The sequence below is a fragment of the Nylanderia fulva genome, unplaced genomic scaffold (genome assembly GCF_048542155.1).
Source record: "Nylanderia fulva isolate GAGA-0341 unplaced genomic scaffold, ASM4854215v1 Scaffold50, whole genome shotgun sequence".
In the NCBI taxonomy this organism is placed as follows: domain Eukaryota; kingdom Metazoa; phylum Arthropoda; class Insecta; order Hymenoptera; family Formicidae; genus Nylanderia; species Nylanderia fulva.
Window position 1 is genome coordinate 829,797 of NW_028190588.1, and position 25,911 is coordinate 855,707.

A 25,911-nucleotide genomic window follows, 5' to 3' on the forward strand; every position below is an offset into this window, starting at 1 on the left:
AACTACCATTATACGTAAAATTTTTTAATTACGGGAAATTCTCTACTAGATTATAGTTTAAAAAAATATTAGTTACGTAGCTAAAATTTAGGCATGGTAATTAAATTTCAGGTTTAATATAGGGATACCGAAAATTTAGCTACGGTAATTAATATTTTTTTTTTTCCGGCATGTACCTTACGCAAAGCGAAAAATTTCAGAATATTCTGCTGGAATTTTGATTTTACGAAATTTTACAGATTTGTAAGATGGGTTTTTTTTTTCGCTGACAAGTATCTACCCGGCTATCTGCCGATCGGTGATACTTCCCTTGCATTTGAACGACGAAGAAATTGCAGCGCGTCGCGCGGGTGCCGTGAAACGTGTCAGAAGGGCCGTAAACAACGTGATGTATCCCGGCGACGCGTGCTGGTATGCGTACGACGCGATAGGGCGGGGATGAGGGGGAGAGGGGAGGAAGGGTGGCTCTGGCAGGCACGTAATAAAAAGAAAATTGAATGGAAACACTTACGGAATTGCGCCAATTACGTAGGTGTGGGCGTGCTGGATGCGCTCGCGCTGTATAATAAAGCGTTCGCACGGTGGAGGCGAATTTGTTCTCATTGCGATGAGCGCCAGAACGAGAGAGATAAATCAAATTTTAAGCGTTTATGAGTTGGCTCGCGCGCGCGCGCGCGAGTGTTACGCGATGAGCTTTAATACGATGGGAATTAAAACTTGGATAAAAAGGGCCTTTGCCCGGCGAGATTTTAATATTTCGATCGTGGACGGTAGATAAAAAATATTTCTCGGTGCTCTGTCGACGAAAAATAGAAGCCTCGCAATTTGCGCATTTTCCGCGACATTGATCATTTTCATATTTTGTTCTCTACGTATACTAATTATATATATATAAATTTTTACTCCGTTATTCTGCTTTATTATTATGTTATAACGAAATATAAATGTCTATAATTTTATTATTAATTAATCTCGTAAAGAATAACGAGGCACTTGTGAGAGACACGGTAATTAATGTCATGCCGGCGTTACTTGTTTTAAATAATCTCGACGCGTAATCAAGGCTGTCCGTTCAATTAGCTTCAGATACGTTCGCGATCGGAATAAAATATATCCGTCCGTGCGCGCATCAATGACGTTGCTTGACGTCGCGCGCGCTGATTTCAAGCCCCTGGCCCGCGACGTGTATCGCTCGTATAAAAATTCGGCCGGAGGGGAAAATTAGGGAGACACGCAGCGCGCGCGCGCCCCGATATCATTCCACGGCAGACATTCGCGCCGTTTTCGCGGGAAAGGATCGGGCTTTGCGCGGCATTATTCGCGCGCGCATAATGGAAGGCCCGGGGAATGACTGCGTTCCCGTGCAACGCGATAATTCTATTTGCACCGCGCAATTACGACGGGGTATATCTGCCTCTAGCCAGACGGCCGAAAAAGATATTCCAAAGCGTTACCAAAGGATTATTTTCGTTTTAAGCCGTCGAACATTGGAGTATCCCGCCGGATATTAATTTTTTTTTCACGCCTCCCCCTCTTCCGCGAATCGCCCCGAGGATTAATGGGAAATGACTAATGGTGAAATATAAATACGCTCTTCGTCGATTATATCGCGCGCGATACGATAAAAGGTATATCGTAAGAATTGTCAATTAACGGTAACGCGGCGAGCATTATTTTAATTAATTCGTTTAATTTGCCTTCCGCTGTGTAAAACCGTCTTCGTCGTCGGTTTTTTTTTCTATTTTGTTCCGACATGTCGCGATTTGATATATGAAACGCGGCTGTTCTTTGTTATGGGAACAAGAATCTCGTAATTAAAAACCTTTCCTACGGCTATTCAATGAAACAAATAACTTTTTTTATTATATACATATATATTTTTTATCAAAAATAATGTGACGTAATTAGCATACGAACTAATACATATAAAGCAATTTGAATCGACTATAAAAATTTAATATACAATTGCCTATACTATATAGATTAATAACAAAGAGAGAAAAGGGGTGCGAGCGAGAAGGGGCAGGAAAGCGCAAGAGGATAGGTATCCGATTGGAGTGTGTGGCGTCATTTAGCAGACGACGCGTATAATGGGGGAAACGAGCGAAACCCCGGTATAAGCCGCGCGCTTGCTGCCAGCAACGGCCACGCGCAGCAACGCGATAATTCTATTTGCCGTGCGATTATGAGAGTATCTACCCCGAGCCAGACCCAACGCGGCGCCGCAGCCGCCGTGTGCTCTCGTATTTCGCTCTCGTATTTCCTAGCCGGGATCAAAGCGGATACGTGGCCGTTCTCGCGGACAGAGACTCCGATAATAATTATTTGTTCGATGCGTTACGATATGCTCGTTATCCAGCGGAACCCTTTCCCATCCTCCCTTTGCCGAATCTCCGCTTTCTTTTCTCTCGCGCGACACTAGCATCGATCGGAAACAGCGAGATCGAACAGGGTAAATTATGCTTTATTATAGTTAATCGCAACCCTCTTTTGAAGTTTGACCAGCTAAACTTCATAGCTCGACAAATCGATGAACGATAACTAATTGACGTGTGCGATTCTTCTATTAATAAAGTTCTCATACAGTAGGAGGAGATTGAAGCTTAATATCTTGATTCGAGAAATCGGATATCGTAACTTTCGACAACATAGCGTGTTTCTCCTTTTTGCTTACAGGTTTTGCGTGGGCGATCGGTTCTACTTGTGCGAAAACAAGATCCTCTGCGAGTACGATTACGAGGAGAGGCTAGCGTTCGCTAATATGGCGATACAATCACCCGCCTCATTAGCATACATCAAAAGGCAACTCCCTCCTACACCAACGCCCCCGGGTCAGAACATGCATCCGGGACACAATCCGCTCCAGGCTCATCAAGGTCTGGGACAGTCGGTGGCTCAGCACAATCATGTGCCCAACGTAAGTTAACGAACTGCGCGCAGTCGCACGATATAAAGCGAGCTCGGAAACAAGTCGTACAAGCATTAAAAAAAGGAACAAAATATTATAGTATCTAAATGTTTTAGTCAATTGTTAACTGCAATAATTATGATGGGAGAACTTGTTTAATTTTGAATTCACTTCTTGTTCTGTCTGAAATTGAGAATGTCGCGAGCGCGGAGTCTCACACCTTGCGGACCTTTTATGTCTTCAGGGTCAAATGTCAGGGGGCACGCCGACGGTGAACGGGACGGCTATAGGAGTCGGCGGGCCGAGGGCGCCGGGTGACATGAACAACAACGGTCTATCAGGACCTGCCCTCGGACCCGTAAAGCCACCCCCGATGTCTATGCAGGCGCCGACCAGCTGAAACGAGGCTTCGCCGCCTCTGAAGAAGCTCAGGTGTCTCAGCGGTTATTGAAGACGAGACGCGAGAATTGTTTCTCCTCGCTCGTGGAAATGTAATCGAGGCAAGCTTACGTTTGCGTCGCTGAGAATGTTGGGGAGAACGAAAGGGTTCGGAGAGATGGGAAAAGTCGCGAGAAAGATCGGGACGGACTCGAAGTGGAAATCGGAGGACATTTTCGTGGACAAGGTGACGAAGGGTTCGGAGATTGGAATCACTGTGATCGTGAAAAATGAACAAATTTAACGGAAGATACATTAATACAGTAGGATACGCAGTGCGCGAGATACGAGCTGGAGCTCGATGTACTGTATTTACTGAGAAAAATACATACAAAACACAGACAGGTACATACCGATACTATACACTGAAAACACGAGGACACGGACAACGCAAGCGTTCAAACGATGTCGTAAAATTCTCTAGATGTCTTTCAGACGTCTCTTGGACTTTTGTGTCGTCCGTTGATGCGCATACGCGTCTTGTAAAAATACGATACGATACCGATACACTCGACACACACGTAAAGATAAATTAGATTGATTCGTGTAAGATATATTTCTAGCGCGAGGAGAGATGGGAGCGAATGTGTGATTCTGCGTGAGTGCGAAAATTTACGTGCGCTTGAACGGCGGAGTCTTGTAAATATATCTGTATCGTATCCGACTCTGTGAGAGTGTGTATGAAAGAGAGAGAGAAAGGGGACGAAACAATTATCAGTATACGCAGGTTCACCGAGATGACTCTTATCCCGCTCGTGATATCGCCGTCGTCTATTCTTAAGGACGTAGAGCGCAGATTCAAAGGAGAGAACTTTTAGCGAAGAGGACGCGAGGGGTTCTGTAACACACGTGCCATAATTCTGCGATCTCTCGGTTTACAGCCCGCCGAAAGTGCGCAGCCACGAAAGGGAAAGAAGAAGTAAGCCAGCAATTATTTTATATTTCGGAAAATTGAAAAAAAAAGATCGGATAATGTAAAAAATATTTAATATACATATATATCGCATCAAAAATATTAAATTTGCATCGCAGCACGATTAATCCGATTAAATTATTTTTTTCGTGGCTTTTTCTAGTCTCGTGAAATTTTCGTTGCATGTTACGTCAGATTAATTCGTGATACCGCTGATACCAAAGATTAATTAAAAAACGCTAGATTAAGAACCCCTCGGAGCGCCGCGGAAAGATTCAGACAGCCCGACGCGCGTCACGCCATTTTTTTTTTTTTTTTTGTAGACTTTGGTGAGTGTTTTCGCGAAAGTGAAGAGCAGCGGTGGAGCAAGCAGAAAATAATTATTTTTAAATATTTTATTAAAATCTTACAATTAAATTTTTTTTTTTTTTTTCATAATTTCCAGACTTTAAAGATTTATTAACGAAACGAAATGAATATAAAGTTATTGATGACGTATCGGGGTTGTTCCGCCACTGGGCCAAGAGTCGTGAATTCCCGTCGAATCAGAGAGCGAGATGGGCTCAGTCTCACCTAGCTTTAACACTAATGCCAAAAATACAAACGGCGTTTATCTATACCGAAACGATGCCGAACGACATACACTCGTAATCGTATGGAGGCAGGAAGAAGATCGACGGAAATCGTGGCTCTCTTGTCACATTGGTTATGCCGTGACATTATTAACCGCGAAACTCGTATAACGCTATTAACTGCGAGCAATTTCCCGCGAAGCCGGAAATACCAATCCGTCTCGTTCTCGTGTATATCCGGGCTTTCTCTCGTTTCCGGCCGGAAGTTACATCAATATCGCGCTGGCGAAAATAACTATAACACTACCACTTTTCACGTCTGGCGATACAATAATATTTTTTTTTATCTTATAGATATTATTGGCTCAAAATCATCGATATGTTGCGAGTCGTCATTTCATTCTAGAGACAGGATTAATAATGACTGTTACCTAATTAAATTGATTCTAAGCCTATCGGTAATCTTTGTCCGTTGATGCGACGCATGCGAAAGTTATAAGAAAAAGTGCGCGTGAACAGAACATTGGTTTACATCGAACACTTTTGTCAAACTTATCGAGCGGAACAACGGATCGAGTAGTACAAAGATCCCGCGACGCGGCGAAGGGAGAGAGAGAGATAGAAAAAAAAGAGGCGAGCGGTGCGAGCGAAATTGAACATTATCTCCCATGTAGGACAGAGAGAACAGGGAATCGACTCTTTCCCATTTTTTATTCATCTGTATATAATATCACTCTTACCTAGGATTCTATTAATATATTAACGACCGTCCCACCCTCTTTACGGAAGGGGAGGGACTCCCATTACTACCGAGAAAATATAACATTCTTATAAATACAACCTGGTGTATTCCAACAGTGTTTTTCATTTCCAGCCAGGAGGATTAAAGTCGCGCGACTTTAATTACGAATATCGACGGATATCCTGCGCTCTTCGATTCCTCATATATCCGAACAATCCCCGTCCATCTTTCTACTACCGCCAAGAAGCCTTGAAATCGAGGATAAGACGCGGCGCAAAAGTTCCGATCGAGGGTGCCATTCAACGCGTGCTAAAATGGGAATGAAAAGAACAGAAGGGAGGGGGATGACGGTTCGCGTGGCGTCGAGCTAATACGAGAAGGGTGGAAAACGCGATTTCCCTAATGCCCGCCAGCCTGCGGAGCCGAATGTTATTATGCGCGGTGAAGACTTTATAATGGGACGTGGAACTCCTTAAAACTCGCGGATACGCGCCTCCGAAATCGCCGCGAGAGCCATAACTGGAAACTTATGCCGTCGCGATTGCGTTACGTAGGTCGTTTCGCTCGATGGTTTGTTTCATTTTTAAGAGTTACCGCGCCCCCAACACGCGCCATTCTTGATGAAAAAAAAAAAAAAAAAAAAAAAAAAAAACCTATCGCTCGATCCGATTAAATGCATTTGCCGATTAACTGTTCGCTTATTTGATAAATTTTCGCCGGTGCGGTGGTGCGATTAAAGAGAGAAACAGTTTAATTACATCGGGCACGTAACGCTATTGATTCTTTTCAGTTGAAAATCACATCTGGGTTAATAAACTTTACGCCGTAATAAATTACGGGCGATGTAGTTCGAAGATAGTGTGTTGGGTTTAATCAATTCTTATATAAGAACGGCCCTCAGAATCCGTATATTTCACCGAGGCGAAGATACTATCAAAAATAATATCCTCCGCCTTTAATGCGTTCGGACCGGAAGGGGTTAACAATTTCAGCTCGCTTCCGGTGCGTGCTCGGGCGAATTAATTCGACGTCGCGCGAGTAGCCGCGACTCGTCATCTCGACCCTCGACGCAACCACCAACGTTCGCGTCCAGAGTCGCATTAATCACGTCGCAGGCAGGGAGGATGAAGAGGGAGGGCCAAGGAACGAGAAAGGGAGAACGGAACCCCTTAAAATAATCTGGCCCGAAATGAAATCAGCCAAGGCAATTTCCAACCTCCCTTCGTATCCGACGGCGATGTTAACAGCGGTGGCTGGTTTTATCCACCCGACCGACGGGCCCACCCCCGATTCCGTCGCAGTGCAACCGACAAATGACAACGCGGGCGGTAACCCCCTCGCGGCGGCTCACGGAATTAAAGATCATGAGATAAGGGTGTCATCCTTCGCTATGCATTATGTGTTCGGCAAAAAGCTCGCCCCCGGGCCATCCTGTCGTTCCACCGCTCCTTTGTCCCTCCACTCCCCTCTTCTTTCTCATTCCTCTTTTCCTCGTTTCCTTCTAGCACACACATGTTTCGGAGGTAACGAGGGAGAGAAAGAGAGGGGGATGGGAGGCTCCAATTAATCTACTTCGTCCATTTTTTGCCTGTTCAAGGCATCTCGGCTGACGTTCCTCTCGTATCGACATTCTCATACTAGGAACGCTCGTCGTTTCAAGCACGATGCGGATATAATGAAGAGGGACATTTCGAGTATATCTCGCGCGCGCGCGCGCGAGTTTATAGACATTTTTCTCAGAAGTATTGAAAACGGAATGTAGAAGAGAGCGCGCCGGTTATGAATATCGTACGCAACCTTCTCGATCGAATAGCGAACAAGATTCTGCTCAGTAACTGGTAGTTGTATTTTACATTTTGTCGCTTCAAAATATTAAGGAATTATAATCGGATTGGGGTTTCACTTTTTTTAGGCAAATTAATCGAACCGAAAATGTATCATCGAAGAGAACACGCGAATCATTGAAAAACGTCTGGAAAAAAAACTCGATCTGAGAAAACAAAATGGAAAAAAATATTCATAATAATAATAATTTGTCTGTATAACATCATAAAAGTTTATTCGAATTTTAGTATTAAAACTGTTTAGATTATAATCAGCGAGAGAGAACCAGGAAGAGCTCCGAAGATTACACATCAAGACTTGAAAGTAAGTAAATTTTTAATTAAGATTAAGTTCTTTTTACAAATAGAACCAAGCTTTTGCAATATCCTCTTCGGTTTAGATGTTGAATTTTTTTCAATAGAGATCGTTAATGATTTCAATCGAGATAAACTTTTACGGGATAGAGAGAGAGAGCGAGGAAATCGCTTGACGTTATCGGTGAAAATCAAACTTCATATTTAGGAATCGCGGGCACATGTCCCGAGAAACATCTTGAAACAATCACACGGTCTGGTCGTTAGTGCGCGATATTGTGTATATACACACAGAACCTTACGGCCCTTGGTTCGAGCGACGCTCGGGGTAGGGCCGCGCGTTATGTATAGGGTGTACCGAAGGAAATAACCGTCATCTGTATTCGCGATAACATCGTAATTGAATGCGGTTGACGGGGATTTGCAGTGTACGGACGGCCGCGACCACCAGCAGCCCCGCAAACGGGTTTTCCCTTCCATCGCACTCTTGCAGTTCTTCCCACGTCGCGCCCTTCGCAATCACCACCAAGACGTTTCTTCTCTGTTCTCTCCCTGTTTTCCGCCTTACTTTTTCTCTCCCTTCGTTTCGCTCTGACATTTTTTCATTCCCGCCTCGTTCCTCATCCTCGGAGATGGATTTAACGGAGGTTTATAGATACGCGAAGAAGTATCGCGTCCTGCATGACTAAAGAATTTTGAAGAAAAATTGCGCGCACATGTATATATTTGGTGAGAGAGAAAAAAAAAAGACTTGGTTTATCTTCAACCTGATAATTTCATTTTGGATATAAATTATTTCTCCATATTTCTCATTTCACGCCCAATCTTCCATCGCGATCTCCTCTTCTGTTTTCCCGTCTTTTCCTTCTTCGCTCACTTTTTATCTCCCGAGAGTGGAGCATTAATCATATCAAGGCACGGGAAATCTACTTTCTCGATATTTAGGGTGTGTCGTGGTATTGTCACATGTGTGCACACGCGTGTGGCACGCGGGGAGAAAGAGACCGAAAGGGAAGGGTACTGGTGAATAACGATACGAAGATAGCGCAGAGAGGAGAACGTAGCCAAGTTTATGAGGGGAATTTCGGAAAAGAGATTCCGCGGGGATTATATTTGATCGCGTTTCATTCTCGTTTCGAAATGTCTGCGTATGATCTTTTTTTAACGAGTCGATAGAGCACGAATGTGTTTCACGAGAAGAAGTATTGGGGTCAACAGATTTGCGGTATTCGAATTATGTCGCAAAGTTCAATATTTTATCATTATTTCTAGTTTTACCACAAATTCTCTGAACGGTTTGTTAAGAATCTATTTTTCCTTCACGAAAATAATCAAAATACGTTTCAAATAATTAACGATGGGAAATTCATCCAGCCACATTATAAATTTCTCAGAAGAAATAAATAACAAAATTCTTTATTTTATTTGAAATGTAGGTTAATAAAATTTAAAATTTAATTAAAGAGAAGTATATAATTTTAGATAATAAAAGAATCACCTATCTAATTTGATTATTATAGAAAATATTTTATAATACAAATATATGAAATACAATAGCTTCGGCCTCGAATCCAATTGATTATCGCGTCCTGTCCAAGTACTCCGATCGCGAGATAGGAAGAAGACCGAATCGCGCGCACATCGTCGCTAATCAACGGAGAAGAGCTCGTTTTGCGATCCTTGCATGCGGAATGCGCTGATGGGAAATACTTGTTATGTCGTGGCTACTGTCACGGCCGCTGATTGGCGCATGACCATTGGATTTCGCGCTTTATTAATGGCCGTCTGTCGTCGTCCTTCTCCCTCGCGCTCCCTTATATTACGAAGGCACCAGATCTCCGATCTGGATCCTCTCTCGCCCTTCCTCTCTTCGGCTATGTTCTTCGTCGCGACGTCCGGGCGCCTGCGCCGCCAAATTATTTACAGAAATCTCTCGTTTTTCGCGCCCTAATTTCGTCCACCCCGTGACGCGCGAGCGAGATTTTATTTCGGGAGCACATCGCGCGAGGATCGATCGCCACGCGATTCAGATAACTTTGCAATTTAATGCTTGTTTTCCACTTTTTCGAAGGCCAGAGACAAAATAATGCGCGAGAGAAAGAGAGAATCTCAAGTCACCCCCTAGCTAAAATTTATGCCAAACGTGTTATTACGCAAATATTGATTTGCAGTTTTCCAGATGCATCGGTTCATGGAGATTCGGAATAATATGAGCGCACATAATATTCGGTAATTATTCTAAATTGTATTGCGTAGAACTATGGGTATAAGGTGAAAATTGATAATACATCAAAGGGTTAATAAACATGTTTATTATATATGTTTATGTCGATCATGGCCGTGTGCCGTTATAGTTAATCCATCGGTCCGCTCGTGGTATACATATGTCGGGTATATATGCAGACTTAGAACACAACGGGATATACGATGTAGAATAATGTGGAAATAATTGCCGCGCGCGCGAGAGAGGCTGATTGAACGATGTACATATTAAATCGTTGCATACTATTTCCTGATAATCAATGCAGCAACGATGCGTTTCTATGTCCGATATAATGGCATCGTTATACCGCGGTTACATAAATCAGTGATGAAGTTCGAACTACAAGCTCGTTGCTTGTAATATTCCGTTTGCCGGATTTCCGCGCGCTCGTAGAAAATTATAATTATGCGAGCTTCGGTAAGCCTATAAATGCATATTATAATTGGCCAACATTTTCGTCATACTATATTAGTCACGTTATATGGGTTGCCTCGGCGGGTTGCCTATCGTTAAATATTTCGGAAATAGATATTTCGCGCGATATAAATCTGGGTGAGCAATTTTATATATAAATTAACCTTCATAGAACATTTATTAAATTCCTCGATATATATACCAATATATATATATATATATATATATATATATATATATGTATATGTAAATAAACACACTGTAGTAAACATGAAAATAATTATTAAAATAGATTTAAAATTAAATCTCCACCGTTTCATCGGATTCCATTCAACTCATTTTCATATTTAAAATGCGACCTTGTTATTTTTAAATTTTACGATTTTATCAGTTAATTATTTTTACATATTAAAAAGGTAAAAATGTATTAAATTAAAAGCACATTAATACATGCAAATTTGTTTATGATAAACGTGTGCGAAGAAAATGAATAGAATATTAAAATTAATCGAGAATGAAGATTTATTTGTTAGTTTACATCTACGAATAGAATTATCCTGGTCGGAAAATCACGCGTAAGCAGAACGTTAAGAACGTTAAACTTTCGTATTCCAAAGCTCCAAAGTCTCATTTATCGTATTACCAAGCACCATTCGCAGTGTAGGAGCTTTACCGAAGCGAGAATAACTATTCGGTGGAGGATCTCACGCGCGCGAGGATATGGACCGGCGAGACAAACTAAGAATATTACCTTCGGGAATACGGACTAACGATCTACCGATGCGTATTAATAGTCTCGACGGTGCTAACTGCTTCGCCACTTAAGCGTCGAAGTCTCGCAGTCGAATATTTATGCCGCCTCTAATGGCGTCTCTCGACGAAAGTTCTCGAGTTCCCTAACATTATGCATTCGATATCGTAATACGCATTAATACGCACTTTTACGCGATTCTTTGTGACACACAAAAGTTCCATGAAAGTAAAATTGAGATTATTCTGGTTTTTAGCTTGCTTTTTATATCGAAAATTTCTCAACGCGTAGATTAGTTGAATAATATTAATATCTAAACATGGATACAAAATATTCTCTTTAAATTAGATTTTTTTTCTATATCGCCGGATAATTGCATCATGGCACAAAAATCGTTCAAACTTTCAGCCGCAGATTTTATTGTCTATAAGCGAACGGTAATTCACGTCTCTCCCTAAACTCCGCTTATCCGTCGTTGTTCTTCCCGACCCACGAAGACGCGAGAGGGAAACGGGAAGACCGTTCATGGATTTTACGAGGGACTCGAGTAGAGAGAGAGAGTCGAGTATCGGTGGGCAATTATCCGCGAAACAAACAGGTCCGCGAGGGAAAGTCTAACGACTGCCGGGGTCTTCCTGGCGATTACCTCAAAGCAAACCGCCTAACAAGACATTGTTCCGAATAGCTTAGCCATTCCCTACCCGACGTCTCCGACGCGGTCGCTCTTTTCCACCCTCTCACCCACTTCTCCTTCCGTGGTACCGAGCTCCCACGTGGAGGAGCCGCCACATTCACCGGGGACAACCGAACCCAGCAGCAGTTAACAACCCCGGTCTGGCGACGGTCGTTAGCAACCGACGTTGTTCCTTCCAACGAATCGCCACGTACCAAACTTAAATCTATGCGTCTCGACGATAACGAAGTCTTAACATACTAAAATATTCTTCTTTACAAATGTGATTCTTTATTAATTAACTTGAGATTTTCGAATTTAAACAAAATCTTGATCATATCAATTCTACACACAATTCTTAAATAGAGAATATGTGTATTATACCGCGATTTCTGTGTTATAGCTTCTAATTTCTCAGAGTTATTATCTCTTTGCAAGAAAATATGGGTCTCTATTGGAGAATAAGAATGATACTGGGAGCTCTGGCGAGGCATTAATACTGTTTACGAAAGCTCTTGTATTAGGCACTCAATAGAATGGATACCCCAGGAAAGGGAGATTTCCCACAAGAGGACTCCGCTTCTTGCCTACTCCTTTAAGAAGTTCCCGCCATGTACTCAAGTACGTATATATATATATATATATATATATATATATATATATATATATATATATATATATGCGCGTTAACGCCATTATCGCCGTCCGCGATAAGTTCCCTCGGGTGATAATATATTCCAGCAGGCATCTTGAGAAAAAAATACAGATTAAGGCTCCTAAGCACGGATTTAACGCTTATTTATACTCCGCTAAGTACCGTATTACGATCCAAATGGTCGCTCGAACTTTTTCACTGTCACCTGCTTCGAGATTTTCCCCGCATTTTCCACTCCTTCCGACCACCACCTTCTTACAATTTTTTTCGTTTTTTTTTCTCTTTACCTCTTCGTTACCGCTTTATCGCAAATGTATATTCGCGCATTTCCTCAATCGCAATTTATTTATTTTTTTACGAAGAATTTTTTTTATACGATAAATACGCGATTTGTGACTTTGCGAGTTAATACTGCGATATTATTCCCGCTATTAACGTGAAATTGTTTCGGCTGTAAAAATACGCGAAAGTGTTTCAGAGTCAAAATCAACGCGATCAAATCTGTCACGAGAGTAAATTTAGTTACGAAGATATAAATTTTGGGGACGCTGTTTCTTCGGCTTTCGAACAGCTGATTCGCACGGATGCACGTTTCTTGCAGAGTTCGTGCCATTAACGATCCTGGAATACCTCGTTTCCTCTACTCTGTGCGTATCCCTCTAGTGTACCTAAGGGCTCTTAACGGACGATGGGCGATAAGAGCAAACGGCTTACGAGCCCGTCAGATTCGAAGCATCGCGATTCGGACCGCGTCTATTCACTCGAGTTTTTGCCACTCGTGGATTTTCCGCTCGCATTCGCGGCTCCGGCTGCTTGGAAACATTTGAGTTTGATTGCCGCGAAGCGACTCGGCAGTTACGTCAGTTCTTTACGTCGGCCTTCAAATCCTAGACCTCTGACGAAACTGCGTGTACGGCACCAGCACGTGGCTCGAGTTTACAGCACGTGGCTAGTACTTTGTTACTGTGTCGTTAATTTTAACGTTCGTTACGTGCCGGTGATTTCGCCAAGTTGTTTGCGTCTCGTTGTAAAAGAGTTAGACGTGAGAAATGATCGAATTCGCGATAAAGTAACTGCTGGGAATTTTTGGTTTCGAAAAAATTACGCTATTTTAATCAATTGGATGTTATCGAAATTTTGTCTTCCCGTTTGAAATATGCCATAGATTTCACATAAAGTATTTTTTGAAATTAAAAAACAAGATACGTTATATTTCAATAATAATTGCGAGGATTGATTAGAATGGCTAACTTCCGGTTGACTTTATCAGTTTTGACGACGAGATGCGAAACACCAAGGATATTTATCGTGACCAAGGGGACGGGAGCTAAAATCGAATTGCCCGCACGTAATTATTCGGTCTCCTTAGCGTAATCGCAGCAAGATTATCGCCTATCTTGTGGCTCGATTCGTCGTCGTTAAAGGGAACGCTTTCATGTCACCCCGGGGAGCACGTTGGGGACATTATGGTTGGTAGCTCTCCGGAATTAGTAAGAGGCGAGATGTTGGATGATTTGACTTGATCTATCTATCATTCGCGCTTCTTTCTTTTCTCTTTAGATTTAGGGACGCGGCGCGTGACATAATTTTGGCGAATGCAAATTTTAAGCCTCTTCGGAATGTAAATGCGAACGTATAAGCGAGGGGTCGTTCGACGACAGAGATCGCATCGATTAAGCCTCCCGATGATAGCGAACCGATCAAAGCGTTAGCCCGACTGGTGCCGTGTCAGGTCCACGGAGTGAAGTAAAATGGACTCGAAGGGTTATGGTCAGCCATCCGCGGGGGCTTATGGGCCGATCGCCGCCGATGGAATCAGCGTTCTGCCTCCATCCTGCGCCGCACATAATCAGTTTTAGATTAATTAAATTTTACGGTCACTATCGTCGATAAACATTAAATTTAACGGGCCGGTCCTGCCAGGTTGTTACGGCTCGTTATACGATCCCGTACGCGCCATGAACGTTCACACGAAATAGCAATCACGTCTAGGGATGCTTCGACTGCGTTTTTTTTTTTTAGTTTGTAACATAATGAAAAATCGATTTCGAGATTCTCATGCGTTCCAAAATTATGGATGATTGAGTGTATTTCTTTATTAAATAAAAACACGAAGTCGTTGCGACTGTTTTTTGAAATTGGGGGATACCTGATATATTTATAATAATAAAAAAATAATGACTCTGTTTTTCTCAAGAACTACAAATCACACTTTTTACATTTTCAGTTTTCTAATAATGTGAAAAACGTGATTTATTTTGCTTAAAAGGATCAAAGTTGAAAATACCTCGCTCTCATTTTACTCATTGCAATTTCAAGCAGCGTACGAATTTTCGGCAACACCGAGACACCTAATGTAGACGTTACTGAGTCGAATCATCTCGGTTGGTGGTTGGCGATGCGCGAGTTTCGGGCGAATTGTTATCCCGCAACCGTGAAACGCGAATCGTCGGTCGGCGAGCGCGGCGCGGCAGGCCGGGAGCTAAATCTGGTGAAGGCGGTAATTAAATTAATTAGCTATCTCGAGGATGCAAGGATGTACCGTGCCGACCGTGAAAAGCGGCCGCGCTCTGCCTCTCGCTCGCTCGTTTTCCCTTTGTGGCGATTACATCGTCACATACTTCCCTGAGATTAATAAGGAAAACACGCATACGAATACGAACACTGACATATACGAAAAGGACAAAGGCACAAGTAAATATAAATAAAATATTACAGACGAGACGAAAGACGAGTAGGACAGAAACGAAGAAATAAAAATAGATGGAAAATTCGCGAAGCCTCTCGAAGCCTAGCGAAGGGCGTTTTAGGAGGCAAGGTATAAATAGGAGATTTTTGAGATAACGATATACCGTCTTCGATAGTCGCCGCGCACGGACGCATTACTTTATTACTCCGAGCGAATCAGGTTTATGTATTCACGCGTACCGTTTACGTTGAAGAATATATTCAGTTAATTTAATCATTGCATAACTTTATTTAATTCCCGCATCGTTCCTCCTAAGCACACGCGACGCGCGTATATAACCAAACCTTTAACGGTCTTAATTATCAGGGACTCTTCACCCTACCTTTCCGTTTCTTCCGCGATCCGCCCCTTTCTCTCTCGCTCTTATTCTCCTGTCTCTGTTCCGCTTCCGGCTATTTATTAGGTTTTTACTTATGGAGCCGGTCGCAGTGCAGTCGTCCAATCTGGACCAGCGTGCGATCGAATTTCTCTATTATCGTCGGCCTCCTCGGTTGGACGAAACTTTTGCCACGGACGACCGGCGGCAGGCGGGACGGTTTCCGTGAAAGAAGCAAAGCACTCCGGGTAATTAGAAGCGGAATTATATTCCGCCGCGTCCTGTTTCAGTTTATAAACAAGGACTCTTAAATGAAGTTCCCCGGGAGCTGGCCGCTTTAATGCCTCGGCCAATGCGTCCCTGTATTTCGATCTCGAAACTCTGGCCTGGCTTCGCTCGCTCGCGCGAGTTTCGCCGAGCCTTTAACTCTTTCTTATGGCCAGCGGCATACTTAATAGAGACTCATTTTTCTTTAAAAGGATACTCGGAAAGTAGGTTTGTAAGCGAACACACATTTTTTTGGAAGAGAGAGAAATTTATACTTGTATAAATTTCATTTCTCGAATCGGTAATTACATTATTTTCTACTGTATAGTGATATATATATATATATATATATATATATATATAATGATTAGTGCCAAATCGTTAATAGCGCCGCTTAATTATTTAATCGGGCTAATGGTTCTTCCGTAGTGTTAGAAGAGCGCGTACTCCTGCTTCTCCTTCTATTAAATTCTGGCATTGAGCTAACTCAGCTTTACCTGATCCGTCTATTTCGAATCATGCGGTTACGATTGTAGAGCAGGTCAGCTTTGACTTACATACGTTCACATTTAGCGATTCTATAAAAGATTTTCATTCTCGAAACATTCCTTCCATATTTCTATCGCTGAGACATTCAAAGCTAGATTCATTAATAAGCATTATAATTATTCAGTTTCTCCAAATCCCTTTCATAAATTTATATAGCTATTTTTTTATTTATATTTATCTTTGAAAAAACATATAGCTTTGAGTTATGTTCTCTAATTTCTTTTAAATTTATTTCTTACTATTTTAGGAACCGTTGAAAAAATCGCATATTCGTGATCGATCTGACGCTCTTATCAGGTACATACCTATATGTGTATGTACATGTATACATATATACCTATCTACCTATACGACACTGTCCCAGAGGTACCCTATCCCGCTACCTTCGCCGCACGACTGCGAAATTAGCGCCAGGTCTCCTGCGTTTGGGAGCTTTCCTCCGAAAGCTTCAACTTCCTAAGCTCGATCCAAGTTTGGTCCCTCCGTCGGCGCGCGCTTCGACGTTTCCTCCTTTTCCTCCTCTCTGTTCAGCTCTGTTTGGCTCGGTTCGTCGCGCAAGGAACGGAGGGATAGGAACACGCGTTTTAGTTTTTAATGATTATTGCGCCCAGGTAGGCAGGCATTACCCGCGGTCTCTCCCTCGCGCACATTTGCATATCTTTCCACCCGTTAGGAATTGCCTGCCGGCTGCTTTCGAGCGGGCCGCCGTCTTCACCGACGCTTTCGCCTTCAACTTTTAAGCCCCTTTCTCTCCTTTACCCACAGGGTGTTCCGCAAAATTGCGCATTCTCCCTCGAATACTTGAATTCCTTGACGAATAATTTTTGAATAAAATTTATCTCGAAAATTCGATTAAACACTATTCTTGTGATAAGTCTATAACTCTTTGATTTTTTACGATTTGCATTTAGCGTATATAAAGTATAGCCTTATAAAATTTTGATATAATTGTATTAAAGTCAAATCGCCTCTTTAATTTTAATTTTTTCTATTGTAAAGATTGAGAGACATTTGAACGGTAAAAACAAAATTAAAGCTAATATAAAATTAGTAAAGAGCATGATAATATTTCCATTTTTTTCTGTCAAAAAAAAATGTGATATACAATTACGAAATTAAAAAATTTGGAAATTGTTTAATCAAATCAATAAACTATTTTTTGCGACACAATGTTTGAGAAACACCCTGTATAATCTTTATCCCTGTCTCTTGTCTCTTACCTGCATTCCCCCCGAAACGTCGACGTTCTCTACGGGCGTCGCGACGTCTCGCTCGTGCTTTACGAGCGGCAGCCGCGCGCGCCAGTGATTTCTCTCTAGTCTTCGGCCACCGTCTCCGCATTCGCTCTCCCATTCCCCTTCCTTCTCTTTAATGGGACTTGGTTTTCGAGCGCATTAATTAACGTTTTGTGTCAGGCACCCCTTAATTAGGCTGCGTTAAAAAAAACCCAGTGAGTCGGTGCGCTCTCGATGACGAGAGAAACGACTCCTCCTCGTCGGAATTGATGCCGCGCGATTCGATGTTTATTACCCAGGAGAAACGTAATGAAGTAAATGCTAATTTTGCGTTCAATAATTTATGTGATTATAAAACGAAACGCATTTCTCACAAAGCCTCTTTTTCGCGAGAAATGTCATTTATGTCATGACATGACGCATAAGTGACATAATCATTCGATGCTTGTCGCTGCGGTTGATAGTTCTAAATGCTCAATAAAAATCGATCGATATCGATATAATCTCCTATCCTAAAAACCTATCTCTCTCCTGAAAGACGCGATTCGAAGCGAAACAACGAGAGATGCGACCGTGAAAACATATACGAGATTTCCCAGTCAAATCTATATCGCATTATTTCCCGCGAACGCTTTCCTCTCTCACGCGCCATTAGACTGGCGTACCTTCGCGGCGCGCGGTCTTCATAGTTCACAGCAAGAGAGTATCGCGCGTTCCTTATCGCGAACGCGGTAGGTTCATAACCTTCCCGTATCGAGCCCGCGGAGTCGGTGGTTTACACGTTATTTAGCAGACATTCCCCTAGCGTAAATCGAGCGTCGGCGAAACTATTGACCCTGTCGTCGTGCACGGGCGCGACTTTGGTTCTTCCATTTCCGCCGTTTCCCCTCTGTTATTTCCCACCTCGAACGACGACAACGACGACGACGACGACGACGGAGAGGGCGAGAGGGTGACGCGTTTCTTAAAATCGGCGAACACACGCGGTTAGCCACAGTCGACGACCGTCGGGGGCTGGGATGCAGAGAGATGCAGGGCGACAATAGTTCGCCATTGGCGACGGATGCTCCCTGTGCGTGGAGATCGTATCTGTATTTCATTAACATTATTCTCTCCGCGCTGCTGCTCCATTCCAGACGTCCGATTCTGCGCTACAATATCTATGAAGACGAGAGGCGAGCTGGCCGAGAACTCAATGGAATAAACGCGACGACACGTTGTAGTATTTAGTTAAAAAATAGGAATACATTTTGTTTGATATATTTATTTATTTATAGCTTTAGGATAAATTTGACAAATATTTTCCAAATATTTTAAATATTATAATAAATTAATTCTATTTATTATTTGGTTTAGTACAACTATTATCACGCCAAATGTTTCTTAATATCATTATAATCGCGCGGATCAGTCTAATCAAACAGAAATTAAAAGAGAACGAGATGTTATTTTTGGGAGAAGTAACTGGTAAAAAAAATGAGAAGAGTCGTGTGAATGGTAGAAATCCGCGTATAAAATGGCGCGTACAGAGCGGAATAGGTGGCATCGCAGGAGCGTTACAAAACGGTCGGGGAATTCAATAGCGACAAACTCTCGGGCGGATATTATTCGGCAGTAAAATTTTATTTCGCCGAGGCATTTATCGGTTGCGCCGGCGAAAGCCGGTGAAACGTACGTTACCGCGTCGTTATTTGATAACGACAAATTATTGTTACGAGAAAAAATGGACGCCGCCACGCACTCGTTAACCCTCCACCACCCTAGACGCGTCCCAAACCAATTCGAGTGCGTTGATCATGTACTATACGCGAGGGGGAGTCGCGTATATTTCACAAATTAGTGCATGGATATAAAAATGATAACATACGTAAACAATTAACAGAGCTTCAAATAAATGCGAAAAATATTCAGTTCTAATTAACAGCGACAGGGAGCTTATTTAATACTAAATTATATTAAAATTCTATTATTTTTTTCTGTAGTAAAAGTTTTTATCAAACATTAATTATTATTTAATATAATATTTGTGTATATTAATAATTATTTAATATATGTATGTGTATTCTCTATAATCTAACGCAGTTTTTTATATTATCATAGAGAGAAAGAGAGAATATGTTGTGTTTATAGTTGCAAAAACTCGATAGTGAACAGACCGATATAAACCGCAACAAACAGCGAGAGAAAGGAATTTTTTTAGACCAACTAACAAGAAAAAAGGGCTGGTTGCGTGGAAGAATGAAAGGGTATCACCGACTTTGGGTCTGATCCACGGCGGACTATCGAGCTACATGTCCGAACGCTAATCTCTCGATATATTAACGGATTTATACTTTCAGTATTTTCGGTGGAGTTCTGCCTGCCTCCTCGAGATATTTAGAAACGTGCGACAAACATTTCTTCTCTATCAAATGTTCTTTTTTAAATCGATTTTCAATTAAATACAAGTATTTTTAAAAAAAGGATCCTTAAATAATAATCACTTGATTATTTTTGACGTTTCCGAGAGAAAGAGAGCGTCGTATATCTTAGCGATATATTAACACTTTGTTCTACTAATTACGTTCTATAATTTCTCCCATGCAATTACCCACATTTGAATTCAAATCAGTAACAACACGCGTGTATCATTGCACTCGGCGTCGAGATTTAATAAGCAGCGCCCGTTCGCTTCGTTATGCTTTATTAACCATTTACGTTATCAGCCGGCCGACATTATATCACATTTTATCAGCTGCAAATATCGGTATAATCGCTACGTTCCAGCTAAATTATCGCTAGCGACTCGTTCGATCAGCGATTCAAACGGTGAATTCCCGAATTTGCGTGACAGATATAACCCGGACACATGACGCGACTTTCCGTCTTTCGCGCGCGCGCGCGCGTTCAAACTTGTCTCACGTTACGATCAACGTAACGTATATAAAGCGTATAAAATGTGTGCCGCGAAAGAGGGGATGACAGACGGGGGGAATCCGGGTGCGGTGGTTAACGCGTTCCAACAAGAGAGGGTGACCGGGAGGGGGAGAGTGTAGGTCTCGTGTAGATACGCGGATATATCCTGGCTGCCGATGGTGCTCGCTGCACCTGATCCTGGTCGGCGAAATTGATGATATAATCCTCCATAACTCAGGATTACCGAGGAGGCCGGAGGCGTACAGCCTCGCGCGGAGAAAGCTGGGGGCCAGGGGGAGGGGGTGGGGGTGGAAGGGGGAGAAGGAGCGCGGTTCGCGACTTGCACATCACCGTGTTATACTAGTCAGCCGGACGGGCGGAACGCCCGAGGTTGACTTGTACTACTGCGCGGAAGAATTAATTTCGGAGGACCGTTAATTAGAACTCAAAGCGCGCGGTGATGTATTTGTTGAGTTGGTATATGCGTGTGTGTGTGTGTGTATTAGCGAGATATACGAGATTAAATTGTAACATTTAAACAATATCTTTCCCTGGCTTTTTTAACGACTTTTTTTTGTATTTTTCTGAGGCGTATATAGACTTTTGTTATTAATGGATATTTCACCGACCTTTCCGAAATTCTCGTTAACGAATACGAAATTGACGATCCGCCAATTTTTAATGGTTCGTTAAAAGTAGAAGTGATTTAACAATCGTTAGCGCTAACGGACGTCGCTGAATAAAAAAATTGCATTTACAGGTTTTATTCAACCCCGGTTGATTCCATCGATCTCCTCTCGAGACAGTTAATGTCCGTTAAACCTTTGATTAGCGTAGTTATTCAATAGACAGGTTTAATATCGGGTAAAAAAAATCCGAGCGAAATTTTGCGAGTCGTTCATTCTTTCTTGATGCGAACTAAAAAAAGAATCGCTGCTATTGCGAAAATTGCGTGAAATCGCAAAATTATCTTCACGTTATTTCGCGATACAATGATCGTATTCGCGCGCAGGATCACCCTCTTAGATAATACAATAAATGATGCGGGGTCGAATTCATCTCCCGATTGTGTACGTTCATATCGACAGCGAAAGCGAGTTACATTCGACCGATCGAGGTATCGTAACTATCGTCCTGGCACGTGTACAGGGTACTGGCTATTCGATTTGTCTCACCGTTAACCAACAATCCCCGAGAGATAGAAATACGCACGTGCCATTGACATTTTACGATACGGTCACGAGTTAAGGGCTCATAAGTTTCTCGAAACACCCAAATTTCGGATTAATTAGACGGGGGAGAATAACATAATTGATATTCATGATTTTTTCGTGGTGCGAATCTTCCCGCTAAAACGATTATTCTAATCTTTAGAAATGTCACGTGTTTCGGGTTGAAGAGGGTATCATTAGAGGTGGTAATCGTTTAAGAGCCATTATAAAAATAAAATAAAAAAAAGAACGTTTATTTCCGACGTGACAGCGAGCACGAAGCACAGGCAGAAAAAATCCGTTACTCAAACAAGCGAAACGTCGAAATTTACAGCCTTACATTTCGGATAAAGGCAGCTTTAAGCAGATTTGCAGGTGGGCGAACAAGAGAGAGCGAGAGAGATAGAAAGAGAAGGAAAGAAACGCCGTCTGGTTTGGTTGGTACTGGAGAGATGTCGCGTAACGTGAACGTTAAAAAATTCATAAATACTACTCCTAGGTGCCATTGCGAATTGTCCGTGGCGGAAGAAAAAAGGCACGAACGAGCGCTCGTCTTGCAGTCTGGTACATCGCATAAATCGTATTTTACGAGATATATCCTGAATAGTGTACCGCTGCCTGGAAAAACGCGTTTGAAGATCGTCGTGCGTTTTTATGGAACTTTGAGAATTATTCAACGGATTTTGCTGGAGAACACTATAACGCGCGCGCGAGATTCTGCGTCGTGGACCTATCGTTCTATATATATATATATATGTATATAATGTAATAATATCATTCTATGTAAATAATCACAAATAATACTGAGGTTAAACAACATTTGATATTTACATCAAAATTATATCGTATGTCAAATAATTAGTATTAGTTAATTATTATATTAATCTGATAATTTATCAAAACACTCAATATTCCCAACTTTACAATATATAAATACGTATACATACGCAATTGTATACATATATATATATAATATTTATATACAGTGAACGATTTACGCGATTTTTGTTTCCTTTGGCGCGCGTTAATTTCGCTCGCTCTTAAAAGGTGCTTCGGTTTAACGAAAATCGCGCGCGCAAGATTCTCTCTCTCAAATTTAAACATACACGACGGGCTGCCTCGCGTACTCGAATGAGAGAGTATGCAGAAATAAGAACGCTCGTCGCGATTCCGCGATCCTCGCGACGAAGGATCCTCACGGCGTTTCCCCTTCGGGGGATGAACGCAGCAGGCGCAAAATGCAAAATTCCCCTCGGTTCTTGCCTGCCGCGCTTGATCTCGGCGGAAAGCGGTGACAAAGTTGTCCCGATAATGTTTCTCGAGCTTCCTCCCCGTTCAACCTCCCCCCCTTTTCACGGAGCGAAGTTCCGGCTCTCTGGTGCCACGCCTGGCACTCTTGCTCGGTATGTTAATTAACGGCATAAGCTTCCCTAGCCACGGAGCTTGCGAGGAGGCCCTTTATATAACTAATTAGCACGGGCGGTATTCAGATTATTTACTTCATTTGGCTCGGCTTAACTCCATCCAACGACAGCGCACCCGCAGCACACCCTCTATCGTCGTATTCCTCCCTTCAACCCCCAACCGACCCTCTCCCCGCCGCGCCGTGCCGTTCTAGCGCTCTAGCAGTTTACAATATCCTAAACGATCACCGAACACCGTAGCCGGCGTAGCAACGCGCTCAAATTTTAATTGTCCTCGTTTGCTCGCGTCGTCAAATTTCCAAATGACGCGACGAGTCACCCGATCGCACCGCTCGTACGATATATATTACATCTCTCGCGCGCGTCCTTTACTGTATCAATATCGCGGATTTTCCGCCAAAGCGCAATTAAGGCGAGTGTAAAGAGGGGAAAATATATATTCGGGAAGCCGTCGCCTCTCTTTCTCGAATTAGAAAGCAGAGGGTGGAGGAAAGGGCAGGATTAACCGCGCGGTAAACCCTCGCCGTCATCGATTACTTGCGAATAATATAATTGTCTAGTGGCGGTTCGAGATACGCGAGGGGTGGTCTGGTAAAAAAAAAAAAATTAATTACTCTAATAAAAGTTAATCTTTTTAGCTTGGAAACACACATCTCTTCCGGACTGCGCGAGAATAAAATAACCTTTACGAAGAGTATTTACAGTTAAGAAAGACATCATATTATCGTTCATAGAGTTCATCTGCTTGTAATGATTATTCTTGTACATTTTCTGTCTTTGTATAATTATATTGTTCTCTCTAGGGGATACGCGCGTTTCTCGAAGCATTCTTGCTGCCAGGGAGATATCGAAGATACTCTCTCCCGTGCAACTTATTGGGAGCAACGTCGTTCGTGCAACGAAGCGTCCCGGCCATCGTTTTCGCGACGACGCGATGTCGCGCAAGATTTTTAATTAATCGATCGAGACGCGAGCGTTGTGCCGTCGTCGTTTGCGGCGCGGCTGGTTCATTAGAGGCTCTTAATTAACTTGCGGCGCTCACGCGACTTCGCACAATGGATCGCGCTCGTGGTGTACGTGTGTATCTGCCTATATACGTATATATATATATATATATATATATATATATATATATATATATATATATATATATATATATATATATATACATATATATATATATATACATATATATATATATACATATATATATATATATATATATATATATATATATATATATATATATACATATATATACGCATGTGCGTGTATGCGCATGACTTTGCACACCGACCCGCGTCTCTCTCTCTATCTCTCAAGCTCTCTCTCTTGTGCCATTCAATTACATGTTAATAATATACACAGCGCGGAGTTACATTGGCTCGCTTCCATGCCGGAAACCCGCCGAATCGAATCCACTTTCACGTAAAATCGAGCTCGAGGTAATCTCGAAGCTGGCGCTTGCTCGCTCGCTCGCTTGTGCGAGCTCCGGTCGTGCATGCGCAGATCGATCGGTAATTACATATTCGCACGGTGAATGCTTCTTTATCGAGCGACAATGGAATTGATTCGCGACGGCCGCGTGCAATTAATTAGCGGTGACCGGCGCGCACCGAGTGATTAGCACATACGCGGCTGACATTGCGCGCCCGCGACTATAATTGCGCGCTTGTATGATACGCGTGACCGTAAAGAGCGGAAGTATTCCGATACGCATACGCGCGAGCTTTTGCGGCCGCTTATTATTTCGCTTTCACGCGGAATGCGCGCGATGCAACGACGTAAACGATGCGATTCTTGCGAGAGGATGTAGAAAGAAAAAGAAATTAATACATGCGAATATTGCAGTTAACGCGCGATTAAAGGGATTAATCTCGCCACAGATCGCGAAAGCTCTCACCTCCAACGACTATTGAAAACAATATTAATTACAGTTGTAATTATTAATTATCGTTATTGAAAAATTCATATTAATTATTTTATTTCACGATCGTCGCGTGTGACGTAACGAAGGCAAGTGACGTCAGTTAAATGACATAGGGTCAAGTTCGAAGCTTTGAGCTCCAACGACGACGAGCTTGAAAATCGGAGTCGGATGCACGTGCGTAATGACAGTAACGTTAACGAAGCGCGAACTTTCGGCAGTTAGACGCCAAAATTTCTGTCGTGTCACGGACGATCGCACGACGTCAAGTGACGAGCGGCAGCAAGAGAGACGCCACGCCGTTTCTATACATATACGTATACGTATATACGAAACGGCGATGAAAACGACCCCGAAACTAGCAGAAACTGGCAACATATGTTCAGACAGGGCCGCTGCGTGAATGCGCCGGGCCATATATATTCAAGGACGACACCCACGATGTTCCGGCGAGCTGGTTAACCGCACTCGTTAACCAGTTCGTTCCATAACGCGTTAACTCCATAATCTAAAATCCCGCACGCATCGAATTCGCCGTTTCGAGAGTCGCGTGCACGTCGCGTTTTGCCAATTTTATCGCGAACTCCCGTACAATAGCAAATATAACGATAGATGAAATAAAATGGACCGGACAAGAGTTGGAAAAAGGATGTAATTTAGTGCGAATTGTTCAGATTAAAAAATAAATTTTTAAATTAAAAATTTTTTTAATATATAAAATAAACGAATTTTCTCGCTCTTGTTGAAATTACGAATATTAACAGTTGTTGCTTTTAAATAGACATATTTCGATCGAAAGGGAGACAGAAAGAGAGATCTCTGTTATAATCTTAGATTAGCTTAGATTATTATTTAATAGGAAGGAAAAAAG

General features: G+C 42.4%; 2 protein-coding genes across 3 annotated transcripts in view; one reads left to right on the plus strand and one right to left on the minus strand.

The window, feature by feature from the left end:
* LOC114935432 (LIM domain only protein 3) overlaps nucleotides 1–5,671 on the plus strand; it is a 51,523-nt gene extending 45,852 nt beyond the window's left edge. For both annotated transcript variants that reach the window (XM_085487161.1, XM_085487162.1), the window contains exons 4-5: nucleotides 2,677–2,917; nucleotides 3,153–5,671. In XM_085487161.1, coding sequence (XP_085343287.1) covers nucleotides 2,677–2,917; nucleotides 3,153–3,308 — 397 coding nt within the window. In that variant the 3' untranslated portion in view covers nucleotides 3,309–5,671. The remainder of the gene's footprint in view (nucleotides 1–2,676; nucleotides 2,918–3,152) is intronic.
* Nucleotides 1–25,911, minus strand: part of LOC114935434 (uncharacterized) — a 214,888-nt gene that overhangs the window by 63,416 nt on the left and 125,561 nt on the right. The window lies entirely within an intron of this gene.